A 17,346-nucleotide genomic window follows, 5' to 3' on the forward strand; every position below is an offset into this window, starting at 1 on the left:
GCAGAGCTAAGGTTTCACATCTCATATTCTCTAACAAAGCTCCTAGTTTTTCCAATTTGCTTTAATGGGTGCTCAAAAAATACAAAAGGAAAACCAACATCCTGATAGTACCAAGTAAACAATTTAACATGAGACTAAACCCTATTTTTTTCATTCCTTATTGAAATAGGAAATATTAATTCCCAGTATTTCAGGATACTTACTTCCAAACTTTCTTACCAGTGCTTTAGACCAAAAATTGTTAGAGGTATAAGCAGGAATAAATAAAAAGCTTTGAGAAAAAAGCATATTTCACTTGTGAGCTTAGACATTAAAGTTAATGCAATCTGAACAATAACCTTTGGAACTCCAGAGGGAAAGCAAGGAAGCAAGTCTTCATGCTCAGAGAAGAAATAAAGCTAGAGTACCATACATTGTGTTTTGCCAAAGGTCATTAGTTTCCCCTGAATTAAATTACATATACTACTATTGTTGTTCTCAATTTGGTTTTCTCTGTAATAGATAAAAAGTTTACCTGAAGACACAGGAGATTAATAAACTGTACTACTGGGTTTCTTATTGAAACAAAGCTAAATGCAGAGTTGCCAACTCTCTGGACAATGAAAGCTACCAAAGAACTCATCTTGATTAAAGGCATTTTAGGACATTTTTGGTTTTTAGATTAAGCTTATCAATACTGATTAAATTATCTGAACAACTGGTAAATTCTGTATTTCATTTTGACACAGTGTTACATTCTAAGAAGCCAAACCATCAACACTTTGTTATTTCTTAAACTGGAGAATTTTTAGCCATCTGAAGGGTGAATAAGACCCTTAAAGGGAACTGTGTGTCCTATGTTAGTACCGCAGGTGTCTACTTCACAGATGCTAACATTCAGTGGAAATGTTTTATATAATTATGTATTTAAAATAAATAGCCTTTCATTGTGTATACCTTAGTTATTATAGAAATGAATTTTCACCCCATAAAATATTTGTAGAAATGTAGACTGGCAATTCAGACTTAGCTAGGAGATTGGCTGCATCATTTGATCCTCTAGAGGCCAAGGGTTGGGGGATATTTTTTTTTTTTATTCCTCCCCAAAAAGTTGACCTTGAAAACATTTCTTTTGGGTAGGTAAATTTTACAGGTGCAAAAAAGATTTAGGACTATACTTTGGAGCCTGAGAAACAAGTTCTGAATGAGTGTGGATAAAAAATTTGGAAACTCCCAACATCTATCTGGTAGTAGAAAATTAAATATATTTTCCATTTCTTTTTTTTTTCCATTCAAACCTCTAAGGCACAAGTGAAAAACCTTGTAGCTAGGGGCTGAATCTGGATACATAAACACTGCATATTACCACTCTGTATTATCTGTCTAGTCTCTTCATGAAATTAAAATATCCTCCTGGCCTGTGAAGGCCTCAGAACCTGAGATCCCTGCTTAAATCTGTCTCTTACATTTGATATGAGGATTCATTTACATAAAGGAATAAAGGAGGCAGCTATGACCTATTATCAATATTATTTAGACATTTAGTGCAATGCCTGGCATATACTCATTACTCACTAAATTGTAGCATAATGTCATTTAATATCTTTATGCATTTAGAAGGGCTATTTCATCTTATTCTAGTCCTCTGGTATAATGATTTGACATGCTCTCCTATTTTATCACTGTAGATAAGGTTATCTGGAAATGCTCCTATTTTGTCTTTATAATTTTACATACACTTTTCTTTCCGTTTTGCCAGATTGCCTACATCTATCTAGAATAATAACACTTAGGAAACTAAGAAGGTTACATCTTATTTTTTTGTCAACATCCATTTGAGACAAAGTATCAGATTGAAGTGGGAAATACTTATTAAAATGCTTGTGTGGGGGGCTATCTTTTCCAATTATCTATGTCATTTAGAATTGCAGCATCTGTGTATGTTTATTTATACATAAAGCTTAGCATAATATGCCAATTTAGAAAAAAATGACAGTAAAAGTTTCATGGACATACGTTAAAACATTTTGCATCCTGCTAATACATGCATAGAGCAGTATACTGAGTCATCTGGGTGAAATACACCAATGTGTATGCAGCCAAAGAATTATTTAATGTTTTATTAACCTCAAAACCAGGTTTCTCATCTTTCTCTTAAGGAGCACAGGCCAGAAACAGTAGGGACAGAAAGTCTATGCAATTACTTCTCTCCCATGGGTTTTCACTGTCCTGGGTGAATACAAGTAGTCAATCAGGGGTGAATAGTATGTCTCATTTCTGTGGGACTTCATGGGAGGTACATCTAAGGCTGTTGCTTTTAAGTCCCATGGAAGAAAGAATATTAGTAAGCATATATATATTGCCCAAATATATGCCCCCCAGGTGTCACCCAGGATGTGCCATGCCTTGTCAGTAATTCATTATGCTCTACTCTTCTTTATCTGCCTTATCAATAACAATATTTCCCTCTATGTCAATATTCTTCACTAACCAATTGAGTCTAAATAAAATTTGGGTTGCTTTAGTTTAAATATGAAATATATTTGTAACATCCCTTTCTTTTTATTTCTGTTTTCTAGGATTGACCATTAAAAATCCTACATGGAATTCTTTTCTCCCATCCTATGGCTCCTTTCCCATCTTGGTCCCACATCATTAAAGAATGTTTACATTTCATGTTTTATTTAAACAAGATTTTATTTAAATTACCTTGTCCAAAATGAGCTCCCTTGTGCACGCTTTGAACGCCTTGGTATCCCAAACTCCGGCAGATGACTTGTCCAACACGTAATTCCCATCGATCGTCACAAACTGTGCCCCACTGACCATTGTGGAAGATCTCCACCCTGCCCTCATGAGGCCCACTACCGCCCACCAGCCGAACTGTCTTAGACTGAGCTGTGAAGTAAATAAATAAATAAACAATAGGATTAATTTTGTGCACTTTGTTTCATAATGCATTTTTCTTCTCAAAAAAAAAAACATTTTAGCACGCTTTTTTTTTTCAATAAGTTCCACTATTGGAATAAATATTAAACTTTCTAGCACCACCTATTGCTCAAGAGTTTAACTGCAAGCATCACATTGGTAAAAGATGAGCAAAATCCATTCTAACATTTTTATGTTCTAGGTATGAGAACACTTCAATGATTATGTTCCTATGAGCTTAAAATCAATAGTTACAAGTTTCTTAAAGTTTTAAAATTTTTTCATACTATTTAAAAATGTATAACAAAATGATTCATTATTTTCCTGACACACACTTTTAACACACAATCTTGAACATACAATCCAGAGATTTTCAGTGGTACAGGATGTCAAGGAGCAGATTATTTTATAATACCAGAAACAAAAACATAGCAAATTTCCTATCTTTTGCTAAGAGAAACAAGGTACAACTAGCAACAACATTCATTTAGAAATGGCAGGGGCATTCCTTCTTATTAGGTTTCTGGATTTTTTTCCCCCCAAACATGGGTGCTGGGTATGTGTATGTATGTGTGTCCTCTTGCATGCATTTGGATAAAAGTTAATGATATAATCAGAAAGTTCGTGGGTATTCTGAAAAATGACTAGAGCACTAAACTTTACAAAGAAATAAACTGTGTTCATAATTATAAGAGTAATTTTGTTTTGTAATATCTAACCAATGAAAGTTGCTATATGTCTGATGTTTTGAAAAATTTTGATCATACTCCAGAAAGATTCACATGAACATAAAATGTTTCTTTCCTACTTTAAAAAACAAATATATACATTTTTCAACCTAGGGGCAGATAAATAAAAGTATACAATTAATATAAAATGATTTATCTTGAGTAATGAAGTTTTTTAAATAACCTATGCTATTCCAGTGAGTATTTGTTTAAAAATTCATCTGTGAAGAATGCAATAAAATTCAGAAGGAAGATATTTTAAAAATGTAATTAATACTATATACAATTATTAATATTCTTAATAATCACAAAAAGTCAATGAATAAATACAGTTCTATTTATATCTTTTAAATATAAGCCTGAGGAACACTACATTATAAAAAGATCAAGAAGTAATTATCATAACAAAAATATCTGTCTAATGTGAAAATGGAGTTAGAGTATAATTTTCAGAGGTCAATTAATTGAATTCAGTAACATTTTCCCCCCAATTTGAAAAATTTGGTTGAACCAGTAAGTCAATGACATGTAAGAAAAATTGAACATACCCCATAACAAAACTAACTGAGCCACTCAGAAATATAAAAAGGTGACCTGCTAATATATATTATTATAATTATTTTCTTGATTCTTCCAAATGTAATTCCGTGCTAAATACTGAATTAATATAATCATACCAAAGTGCATAAGTCATTCCTCACTCAATAAGCATAAGTTAAAAATATTTTTGAAATAGAAATAATTTGTAATTAAGGTATTTAAACTTTCAATTACTGAGTAAAATACCTGGGTGACCCAATCATTCACTATAATTGCCTAAGAAAATGAGAAAGAATAATCTAAAAATGAATTGTGTAAAGCTTTTCAAAATTAGAACCAACTTTTATTAACTTGTGTCATGTCCAAATGCTTATTTTTATGTGAGTCAAATATATCCAAGCCTAATGTATTTATCATATATGCTATGAAAAGCAGGAATATTCAAACATTATGTAAACTTGGCTGTCTCATTGCCCAAACTAGTGTATGTAGGCATTCTCAGTGTGCATTCTTTGCTTTTTACTTCTCAAAAAATGTCATTAATGAGTCTTGCTTGTCCTGAAACAGTTGATCTCAAACATTAATATGTAACAGAATCATAAATTGCTGGCCCCACAACCAGAATTTCTGATATAGTGGTCTTGAATGGGGCCTGGTAATTATTACTTTTAACAAGTTTTCAGGTGATCCTGATGCTGTTGGTCCAGATATGACACTTTGAGAAATCCTAACTAGAAGATCACATTACATACTTTTAGATATTTAAGAGAGGATGCATGTTATATCAGAAATAGCTACCAATGCTTATAAAATAATTTAGTTTCATTTATTGCAAAGAGAATGACTGCTGCTTTCTCAAATCCTATCTATGCTCACAGGATTCTAAGAGGGAGCGAAGTCCTTCTATCAAATTCTTTAGGGCCAAAATGATCAAATATGTTTATGCCTATCTGTCACCTGAAATATTTTTCAATTATAAATCAACTATTGACAGGTGATCATGCTTTGCTAATCCTTAGTTATCTCTGAACTAATAAAGAGGACTGAGGCAAGTCAAGACTCAGTGAAGAATTGACATCCCATACCATTGTGCTACTCTGTTTTGATGGAGAAAAGTTCGTTTTGTCATCAGTCTTAATCACAGCATTTCATATAATCTTAGTCACAGCATTTTATTCTGTTAGATTGCAGATCAGATTTTCTTCTGATTTAACTAACTCATCATTATATGATATCTATACTTCCTTGGCATCAAGCTAATATATTTAGTCAAACAGATTTTTTCTCACACACACACACACACACACGTATATATGTATATATGATGGCTGTCCTAATTCTCTTTTTAACTTTATTAATATAGACTTTTCCAGATTCAAATCAGATAAACACAGAAAAGCATTGAATATGTGCCTGCTGAATAATTTTCTGTATTAATTATAACATTTTAATTGGTGAAAAAATGAAAACAGAAACCAAAGTAACAAAAATGAAAAGGATAACAGAATTAAGGAAAATGTGATATCTTGTGGAACTGAGACATAGATCTCAGTTAGGTATCTGGAACTGATGAACCAAGACAAATCCAATGCTCAGAACTACCCAACTGTTATCCAGGTTTCTATCTGTAGGTTGCTCCAATCTAATCTTTTCTTGCAAGCTGTGTATCTTTGCTCTCCAGTTTGCATTGTGGAACTTCACTAACAACCCTTAGTTTGTGTTATGTGGTGTCTTTCTTAGTGGCACTTCTAATGATCCAGGCATGCTGTCTAGGGCACTGTTTGGGACAGATGCCCACATTTGGACTAAATAGCTTGGGTCAAATATTTAAGGTCACCTGCAATAACATGGCTCTCCTGGAGTGAGGGTGGGGATTCATCCCTGTTAAAGGAAGAGTTTTAAGCAGACAAAATCTTAAGTCCATTCTGTAAAAGATATTTTAATAATCTTGGTATATTTGTGCAATATTAATAATATTAGATGTTTAGTGCTATAACTTTTTCGTATCTAAAACTGTAGAGTATATCTGTCATTACAAATTCAGGAGATTTTTAATTTCCCATTTAGCAGTTATTCTTCTTAAAGAGGAGCTATGATTCAACTGTGATGAGCTTCTGCAGAAAGACAAGATCTGCCATGTAGTTTTAGATATGAGATTAGTTAGGCTGTTATTTACAAACACGAATTTTACCTTATGGAGGGACTCTTCTGGACCAGCGAACAACTATGGTCCACTAGCCAATTTCAACCTGCTTTTTGTTTTGCACATAAAGTTTTATTGGAATACAACCACACCTATAGGTTTACATATTGTCTATGGCTGGTTTCAGGTTACCAGAGCAGAGGTGAATAGTTGTGATAGAGACCATATAGAATGCAATACAAATATTTGCTATCTGGAACCCTTTGAAAAGTTCTCCACCCCTACATTCTTGGTCTTTGTATGCCAGTTATGTAACTACTCACATTTTCTATGTAAGTCTTACTCTGTTTGATTTCTTTCTTTACTTTTTGAGACAGGGCCTCAATAAGTTGATAAGGGCCTTGCTAAGTTGCTGAGCTGGCCTCAAAACTTGCAATCTTCCTGCCTCAGTCTCTAGCCACTGGGAATACAGGCATGTGCCAAGGTGCCCAGCTTAACGCTCCTTGATTTCTGAGGCTTTGGTCCCTGTCTGAAATACATTTTTCTTCTTTCCCTACTTACCCTCTCATTTCTCCACCCTCAATCTCAGGTATGATAAAGCATCATTTTGGGGTTCCTATAGCACTACTGGTCCGTACAAAAGCATCAAGACCTTGTCTATTTTCCCCAATTGACTTAAGATCTTTATGGTTATCTCTTCAGCACCCAACAGTGTGTAGGTTGTCACTTAGTGGTCACTTAATGAAAAGTTATAGTATGTGTGAATGAGGGATGGTAAGCTCCTCTTGGTATGGATTTGTGAACTGCATTACCTGAGTGGATTATATTGGCATGTATTTAAAGATGAAAGAATAGAAGAAACAGAATTTAGTGTTTTTCAAATCTCTAGACGAAATATAGTTCCTATGTGTAGAAACAGAGTAAACTGGAAGGAAAGATTGATTTAACTGACATGTAGACATGAGTCTGAAAGGCAAAACCTACATGGCTAGCTACTGAGAACCTGCCAGGCTTAAAGCACTTGGTAGGAAGGTCTGATTAGAAGCCTTACACATTCTAAAAACCTGATTTTTGTTAACTTGTAAAGAGGATCTATTGTGTAGAGACAGACTCATGCTAAACAGAATATTTGGACTAAATGTCAATTCAGTTTACACTGAGTGATGTAATTGCCTCAAAAACTTGAATATTTGAATCTGCATGATCAGGATAGTGTTTCCCCACGGGCAACTACATGCAAAGTCAAATCACAACCAGTGAATTATTAGCTTAACTAATTTATAAATTTACAATGAGACATATCAGTGAGGTTTTTGCCTCTGGGAATGGCCAATGTTTGCTTTTTGTATATGTTAATACATTCTGTCAGGTTAGGAGATTTGACATATCTCTGCTCTGATTCATTGTATGCTCATTTTGCAGTTTAACTTTCTAAAGGCAACCTCACTATTCTTATTTCTAGCTTTTTGTTTTTTGTTTTGCTTTGTTTTGGTACTAGGGATTGAACTCAGGGCCACTTGGCCACTGAGCCACATCCCCAGCCCTATTTTGTATTTTATTTAAAGACAAGGTCTCACTGAATTGCTTAGTGCCCCGCTTATGCTGAGGCTGACTTTGAACTCACGATCCTCCTGCCTCATTATTTCTAGTTATTGAGGAACAAATAGATACTAACAATTTCTTCATACTTTCTAAAGTTCATATACAAAATAAAAAAGTATATAAAGAAGTTATTACACAGATAGTTAATTCATATTTCTATTACCATAAGACATCAAAAGAAAAACAGGTAACAGAGCTAGGTATACAAAAGAAGAAATAGCTTAATAGTCTAATTTGAGGGAGAACTCTAAATATAATAAAAGTTAACAATTTCAGTAATTATTTTTTTTATAAATTTTATTTTTTTAAAGCTGGAGATAAAACAGAAATGTATTAAATATTTCAGAACAGAGGAGTATAATTAATATTCTATAATTAATTATATAAATAAAGAGGTCTACTCCCAGCCCTCCCTTTCTGAATTTTGAGACAGGGTCTGGATAAATTGATGAGGTTGGCCTTAAACTGAAGATATTTCTACTTTAGCCTCCTAAGTAGCTATAATTACAGGCAAACAACTCCATGCCTGGGTTTAATGGATAGTTTTAGAGGAATTAAGCATAATTGTTAAAATGAGCATATTAGGTGATTATATTAAGATTAAAATTTTGATTATTCCCATTATGTGTAATTATAATGCACCAATGAAAGGGAAAAGTTAGAAAAATTTTAATTTGCAATAAAAAATTAATTATAATTATGTAAAAAAATTGCTACATAATAAGACTAAAAGGAAATTCTTAAGCATATGGACAGTATTATTGCATGTGGTGCAGAAATTGAATACATATCTTTTCTCTATTTTCTTAATTATATTTTTAAATTATGACCAATTTAATAAAAATAATTAGTAGGCTAAATATTTTCTAATGTCTTTACTGTTATGACGCATTGATGATTTCATAATGCTGAAATTCACAAAATTGAGGGGAAAGAAACAAAGCTCAGAGGGAGATAAACAGTATTTTGTTATTTATGTAAAATAACTAATAATACCATGTATTGTTTATGTATACATACATGTAGTAAATTCATAGAAGTGTAAGTAAAAGAAAGCATGTAAACTCCAAGATAAAAGCTCACTCTGAAAATAAAGGGAGGTGGGCTTAGGGGAACTTGATGGTATTCATAACATATTTTTTATAAAATCCAGTATGTGGCCCAGAACAGTGGTGCATGCCTGTAATCCCAGCAGCTAGGGAGACTGAGACAGGAAGATCACAAGTTCAAAGCCAGCCTCAGCAAAAGTGAGATGCTAAGCAACTCAGTGAGATCCTGTCTCTAAATAAAATATAATGTAGGGCTGGGGATGTGGCTCAGTGGTTGCCCCTGAGCTCAATACTTGGTACCCCCCCAAAATAAAAAATATGTATAGTCAAATAGTAATTGTCAACACCTTAAAAATCAAGTTGTTTTATACATAACTATTTATTAGCTATTTGCTATAAATATTTTTTCTTCTTTACATTTTACATTATCTTATTTTACTTACAGAATCAAACAACAAATTCACAACAATGTTAATGGTGTCATACCTGGGCCCTAAACACATTATCAAAGAGTTTTTTATATGTCTTTCCTTGAAAGATATTATGAACCTACCAATATTAATTTGATAGACAAAACTCTAATCTGCAAACAGAAGTCAGGGAGGATGTGACCTCTGGGGTCTTCTTCACATGTGACCACCACTGCTATTGAGTAGAAGTAAAAAACCAAAGTTAAAAACGATTTTGAGGAGTAGTTCAATTATAGATGGTCCCCAACGTGTAATGGTTTAACTTTATGATTTTTCAGCTTTACAAATGTGCAAAAGCAATGCATTTTCAGTATAAAAGAATCTTGAACTTTGAATTTTGGTCCTTTCATGGCCAGAGAAACACCATCCTTATACCCTCTTAAGGTGCTGGGCAGTTGTAGCAAACTGCAGCTCTCAATGAGCCCTATCGCCACAAGGACTATTGAGACTATTGGACTGTGTTGGTAGGTCGTGCTTGGTAGTTTAGGTGTATTAAATGCATTTTTAACTTATGATGTTTTCTACTTCTGGTGCACTTAAAACGATGTAATTTCATTGTAAATTCAGAAGCTTGTATAAGATTATTGTTATATTGTTCACCCCAGGGTCATGTTTCTTTCTTTTGTAGCACTTATTGGAATTATGTTTTAAGGTTAAAATTATTACAATAGTAGTTGTTATATTTGAATTCCAAATGTAATACAGAAATAATATATATATATATATATATATATATATATATATATATATATATATATATATGATTGCAGTTTGACTTGAAATTTTCACAATATAGCAAAATTCTTCCAGAACAGAAAATGATTATTTAAGATAATTACCTTAGTGAGGTATTTAGCTATGGAATGCACACCCAGATACCATTATTTTTCTCTAGAAAAATAATGCAACATATTTTGTGTCTTAGTTCAAAAGTCAAGGGATACAATAATTTTGGAGATCTCAGAGTAAAGAGAAGAAAACTATAAGGAGAAAATTTCAGTGGAGATAAAGTATATAAAGTTATTATGATTGCTGAGGAGAGACTGAGGTGAATGATCAGTGAGAAAAGATTGGTGTACCCACTAGCTGGGGAATTTCAAGTGCAGTTAAGATTCAACTTGAAGTTGTAGATACTTCTGCATATGCTTTCCCATTATGCCCACATCTTGGTTAAATTCTCTTAGATTCCCAAGTAAAGCTAAGGCACTTCTTCAAATGAAGGCAGAGATGTGGTGCTCATTGCTGGAATGAGTTGGTGTGGAGAGGAGTTTCTGGCCAAAGATGCCTACATACATTAGTTTCATAGGGCTGCCATAGTCAATGATCACAAACCGTAGCTTGAAGGGAAGTTGTTCTCTCACAGTCTTGGAAGTCAGAAGCCTGAAACCAAGCAGTAAAAAAGGCTCTCTGTACACACACAATTCAACTGCTGAACAACTAAAATAAAGATTGAGAACTCATTGATTGAGAACTCAAGATAAAATTGCACTAAACTCAGATGATATTGTGTAAGTCTAAATGATAAGAGTAAATTACAACAATAAATAAAAATGTGAAAGAAGACTGTCGTTTCCTATAATTAATTTGTCAATTCTTTTTAATTTGTCAATTTTAATTAAATCAATAGATAAAAGTTAGATTGATCTTTCTAAAAATGGCAAATATTTAAGATGAGCGAAGAACTTTGTGTTTGAAATTGTCAATTACAAAAACAATTGTATTTCGAGAAGTATATTATTTATCTTTTGAAGGGTAGTGTTTATTTATTGGTATGTTTGCTGCCATTTTAGAGCAATCTTTTTATTACTTAATGTTTCATTTCTAAGTGATTCTTAATTTCTAGAATTACTCAGAGAACTTTAAAAATTTTATAAAGGGGAATAGTATAAACTATAATATAGACTATCCATTTGTGGATTGTTTAAAATTTTGCTCTTCAGTTAAAACTCTGGAACACAAAAATAATCAAATCATCTATTAAGATAATATTTAGAAGGTTCTCAGCATAAAACAGCATAAATTATGTTGCCATGCTTTCTGATTTCTGAAAATCTATGTATCAGATACCATGAAAGTCCTTATAACCCTTCTTCTAAGGGCTTGAGACATTGGTAAGGAATTTAACCCCTTGAGCCCTGATTTGCTCATTTATAAAATAAATACAATAACACCTATCTCCTAGGTTTGAGGTTTCTAATATAACAATATATGAAAAATTTGTACTATAAACTGCAAAGTACTATATAAAAATAGTAATACTATTATGAATTACAATTTATTCTGAAAGTAATCTTAGGAGCCTATAAAGCTAAAAATTCGGGATGTGATATCTGGTACTATGAAGTAAAATATCCCAAATTGGCCCTTTAAAGTTTAGTCATTCTAATTATTGGCAGATCTGAAAGCTAGGGTAGGATTTTCTAATGTTTTATGGTGGAAAAATACCTTTCCAAAAAACAAAGCGTTTGGACCTTGACTTTGCATTGAAATAATTGAAAGACAATATGCCTCCTGTATGTACAGATTGATTTCATGGAATTAGTAGAAGACAATACTGTTTATGGTCTTTATTCTGTGTAAACCTGGCAGGAGTGACTATAATTCATGTCAACAGCTGTGCCCAGAAATGGATAGGGATATATTACACGAAGCTTCAAAAATTCTAAAAAGAAGCTCTTTCCTCTTCCAAGAAACAGTTTCTTTCATTTGCTGGACCACTGTAGGGTAATTATGGTAGAAACTCATTAGAATTAAGAAAAAAATATTGGCATATTTTGTAACAGAAAAAAATAGAGAAATATGTTTAGCAAATGGTGGACATCAATATGTGGGCTCTTAGATCAAAGTAGTAAAGGCTTTATTTATTTCAAGAGGACTTCAGTTCTCACTCATCAGGGTAAGGACGGACTCTTAAAACAGGATGCTTCTCTGGGCTAGAAGCCAGGAGAGCTGGCTCTAGACCCAGGTGTTCTGCCTGTTTGCATCTTAATTTCTGCATTCCTTATGATGTTTTTTTTGTTATGACCTTATAGGATTCATGTGAGAATCAATCAATGCATTATGATAATTCATAATCTTGTGTATAATATTATGTGATTCTCACAAATTTATTACGTGAGAAATGATAAATTTATTGTGGAGAGGTTAGAGAGAAAAGACATACTGAAGTATTTTTCTTAAGTGATAAAATTTAGAATCAGATAAACTGAGATTAAAATTTGAGACCTATGACACATATATTAGTTATGTGATTTTCATAGATTACTAATAGCCCTAACTCCTTATAGGAGAAATAGCAGACTTACAGATTTCTTGTGAGAGATTAAGTAAAGGAGATGTAGTATATGAAGTGATTTGCAGAGCGCCTGGCACAGAAGGATATTATAAATGCTAGTTATGTTAGTCAGCTTTTTGTCACTGTGACAAAAACACCTAACAAAAGCAACTTAAAGGAGGAAAAGTTACTTGAGCACAGTTTCAGAGGTTCAGTCCATGGTTGGCTGATGCCAGTGCTCTGGGCCCAGAATGAATTAGAACATCATGACAGAGAACATGGAAGAGAAGTGATGCTCTGCTCATGGTGACCAGAAAGCAAATAGACAGAGGAAGAGGATGCAGAGAAGATGAACCCTTCCAGGACACACCTCTAGTGATCCACTACCTCTGGACATGGACGACCTGGTTACCACCCAGTTAGTCCATTCAAACTAAGATGGACAGATTGGGTTACAGCTCTTACAATCTAATTATTTCACCTCTGAATATTCCTGTATTAACACAGGAGCTTTGGGGGAATATCTCATATCCAAATCATGACACTATTATTTATGAAAATTCTTATGTCTGGACTAATAATTAGAAATAGGTGATGGTAGCACAAAAGTATCATTATTATAAAAGTTTCTTTACTGCTTTGCAATTCAGAGTCCAAAAAGAACTTTTATAAATCACCTACCACTGTCCATAACACAAACCCACTGAAATTTGAATCTGCATGATGAGTTCAGTCATCTCTGTATGATAAAATCCTCAGAGGATACTCTGATATCCTACATAAACTAGAAACAACTTCTATATCAATATGTACCAGAATTGGTATGGTTACTTAATTTTAAATCTTTCACATTATGGAATAACTTAACTAGTGCATGGCTTTCTAATAAATAAGCAGCAATAATATTTCTAAATATTATTGAACAACACAGTGATGTTGGTCTACTTTTTCTGTATCTTGGACCCTGCACTCTGGGATTCTGAAGGGACTATCCTGTTTTACCAACTATTTAGTATTTTCTCCACTTGTTGGGCAATAAATATAGACCCTCTCCAGATACAGGAGTTAATCAAGGAGAAAGCTCAAAATCCAAGTGGAGACAAAAAAGAAGAAGAAGAAGAGGAGGAGGAGGAGGAGGAGGAGGAGGAGGAGGAGGAGGAGGAGGCACTTTTTCTCAGACACAGCTAAATGTAAAGATAAGACAGCTCAGCAAAGCCTATCTGACAAAGAATGTGACATGAAGAGTAAGGGAGAAAAGTGGGAGAGAACTATATGCTTCTAGCCCCAGCTACTCAGGAAATGGAGGAGGCAGGAATATTGTTTGAGCCCAGGAATTTGAGTTCATCCTGAGAAACATAGCAAGATCATTCTTTAAAGAAAAATAAACAAAAGTAAGAGAGAGAGAGAGAGAGAGAGAGAGAGCACACAGTTTCAGAGTTTCAGTCCAAATGATCTAATTTGAACTCCTGGATCCTTCCATTCTTGAAGCAAAACCCATTTTCTGAAAGTGTTAATTCTTTCTTTCTGAAAGGGTTAATTCTTTCCCTTCCTTCCTTCCTTCCTTCCTTCCTTCCTTCCTTCTTTCTTTCTTTTATTGTGTTCTGTTTTGGTATTACAAGCAGACTAACACAATTTCCTTTCCCCCTTTTCACTTATGTTTTGCATTTTGGAATATTCATATGAACCAACACATTTTATTTCTTGATTGACCATGTTTTCATTACTTTCCACTTATCTATTCTTACAAATACATTGGTGGTGATCATTTTTGGGAAAATATAAATGATTTCCAAGGTCATTCTCTTTTTCATTAATAGCGTCAACATTGGATATTGTTTACTTTTATTTCATGAAATGCCATAATGTAGAAGAATGTCAGTGAACTGAGAAAACATAATATTGCTCAGAAACAAATAAAAGTGAACTTGTTCTCAGAACTATAAAATGTACCAGAATACCTCGAATTTGTTTATGGTATAATTTAAACCCTCTTAAGAACAAATTGATAGAAAGACAGGCAGAGAAAACTAAATTTTCTTGGAAACATTTTTCAAAACATTTTCTCAGCCCTATGCTGAGAAAATTTAGACAGGAAACTGTCCAAGACACAAGATCAATTTTGATACCTTCTTCTAATGGACTAAATTGTGTCCTTGTCAAATCCACATGTTGATATCTTGCCTCTCAATGTGTATTTAGAGGTAGGGCTTTCACAGAGGCAAATAAGGTCATATGAATTCATCAGGAAGGAGCTCAAATTCAGTAGGACCTGTGTTATAGCAGAGAAAAAACACAATAGAGCACTCACAGCACCAAATGTGGTCCCAGTAAGAAGGCAGCCATCCGCAAGCCATGCAGAGATGCCTTGTGGGGAACAGCTCTGCCAGCAGATGGGTCCTGGACTTCCAGTCTCCAGAACCATGAGAAAATAAATTTGTTATTTAAGCTACCAACTTTTGGTGTTCTGTTTTGGTATTACAACCAGACTCACACAATTTCCTTTCCCCCTTTTCACTTATGTTTTGCATTTTGGAATATTTATAAGAAAGAGGATAAATAGAGAACCTTGGTGGCATAAAGTTGAAAATATAAACATTTTCTTTAATTCACAGATGGTAATTAAAGCACCAAATATACTAACTAGGATGTGATTTCAGCACAACAAACATCTTGTTTAAAAAAAAATGAGTACTTAAAAATCTCATTTAAGAGCTATGGGTGTAACTTAATGATGGAAAAGGAAGGAAGGAAGGAAGGAAGGAAGGAAGGAAGGAAGGAAGGAAGGAAGGAAGGAAGGAAGGAAGGAAGGAAGGAAGGAAGGAAGGAAGGAAGGAAGGAAGGAAGGAAGGAAGGAAGGAAGGAAGGAAGGAAGGAAGGAAGGAAGGTCCTATTTAAAAATTACAGAAGTACTTATTAAGGACCTTAACTACCTCAATAATACCTGAATACATTAATAATAATTTATTCAACTGGTTACTCTCCATGATTAATATGTTATGTCTTCTTTTGGTGCCCAGAAATTATATCCTTGGGTATAGTTGATGTACTGATTATGAGATTTAAGAATATAACAGGAAAGAGTTCTGGGTGGAGGATATTTCACGATAAGATAGCTAATCATTTTGCAGGTGGCAGAGGTATTATGCTGAATGCCATGTGGAGTTTTTGTGAAAATGTTTTGCACAGAAACTGATGTTTATATTCAGCTTTATGGGTCAGCATTTCTGGGAAGTGAAAATTCAGATTTATACAAAACATTATTAGGTAGTAGGGTCATTTGCTGAAGAATTCACATTAGAATCTTGTAAATAGCTTTCTAACTTACCTGGAATTCAGGTATTTGACTTTGAAGTGGATCAAGCATTATGTGAGGATTTCAGGGAAGTAAAAAAAGAGAATAACAGTAGCACCAGGGAAAAATCAAGAGTCTGTTGGTTAAGTCGTAATGGGAAGAATTTCCTGGACACTTCATGTGCAAGCAATCTATGTTGTTCTAGGGAATTTGGTCTTGAGATTCACATTATGAGAGCAGCACATTTCTAGAGATGGCAGGTTAAGGGACCAAATAATAGATTGTGAACCTATCCTCAGAGGTGCTTTAATTTGAACAAAGTAAATGACCTTGTGTTAGTTCACGTAAAGCTAAATTTCTTGCAGCAGAATAGGATCTTTGAAGATCTTTGGAGAGGGGCAAGAAAGTTTTTTGGTCTTCAGAGATTGTGGAGGGCTGGGAAGCAGGGTGTCAGATGTTTCTTCTCCATCTGCATTCCTGCACATACTGGATGAATTTCAAATTTGCTGGTGCAAAAGACCTGGATGGATCTGTATTGATTTATTTTTCCCCTTCCAATTGACTCTGGTGAGTCAGGCTGCAAGAGTTATTTGGGGTAGGAACTAAATAGGACAAGTGCTAACTGCTTGATCTATTACTGATTTAAATATCCATTTAAATTTAAAGACATATTGGATATTTATGCTATTAAAGAACATACCTATTGTGTTACTGAAATGCTATATGTCTTTATCAACAATTTGTGCAATCCCAGCAAGCTGTAAGCACCACATTACCATCAAGAATTAGTAGCATTTATCTAATTTACCTAGAGTCATCATTACTCTCAGGTATATTCTGCTCTGCTAGCTCATAATTAGTGTGACTAAGGAAAGAACACTGTGGAGTTAAAAAAAGAAACACAATAAAAGAAGAGAGAGATCAAAGCAGCCAAATGATACTAAAAAATGTTAAAACTGAGCCAGTTACTGAAATCAAGATGGAATATTAACAGGTAGCTCTTCCCCAGGTACACATAAGTAACTCTCATTAGTGATAATGGACGCCCTGTGAGCATTCTAGGAGTCTATGCTTCTGAGTAATATTCTTTGGGGAGAGACTGCAGGCAATGTCTAGAGTGGTTACAAAGGTGGAAACATAAGCAAATAAAGATTAATCAAAACGCTTTTTTTAAAATTTGACCTACTATAAGACTTTATATCTTCTTAGAGCCCTCAAATTATAAGGCTTATTCTAGGAAATCCAACTGCTCATTACAAATCTTGTTTTCTCCCCTGCTTCCACAGGCTCCCTATTAACTATTTGTACTATTTATTCGTGTGTACACACACACACACACAC

The 17,346-nt window shown here is 33.9% G+C and overlaps 1 protein-coding gene across 1 annotated transcript in view; it reads right to left on the bottom strand.

The window, feature by feature from the left end:
• The window catches only part of Msr1 (macrophage scavenger receptor 1), an 80,230-nt gene that overhangs the window by 10,398 nt on the left and 52,486 nt on the right, over positions 1 to 17,346 (bottom strand). The window contains exon 10 of the mRNA XM_027954715.2: positions 2,689 to 2,877. Coding sequence (XP_027810516.2) covers positions 2,689 to 2,877 — 189 coding nt within the window. The remainder of the gene's footprint in view (positions 1 to 2,688; positions 2,878 to 17,346) is intronic.

The sequence above is a fragment of the Marmota flaviventris genome, chromosome 3 (assembly GCF_047511675.1).
Source record: "Marmota flaviventris isolate mMarFla1 chromosome 3, mMarFla1.hap1, whole genome shotgun sequence".
Lineage (NCBI taxonomy): Eukaryota > Metazoa > Chordata > Mammalia > Rodentia > Sciuridae > Marmota > Marmota flaviventris.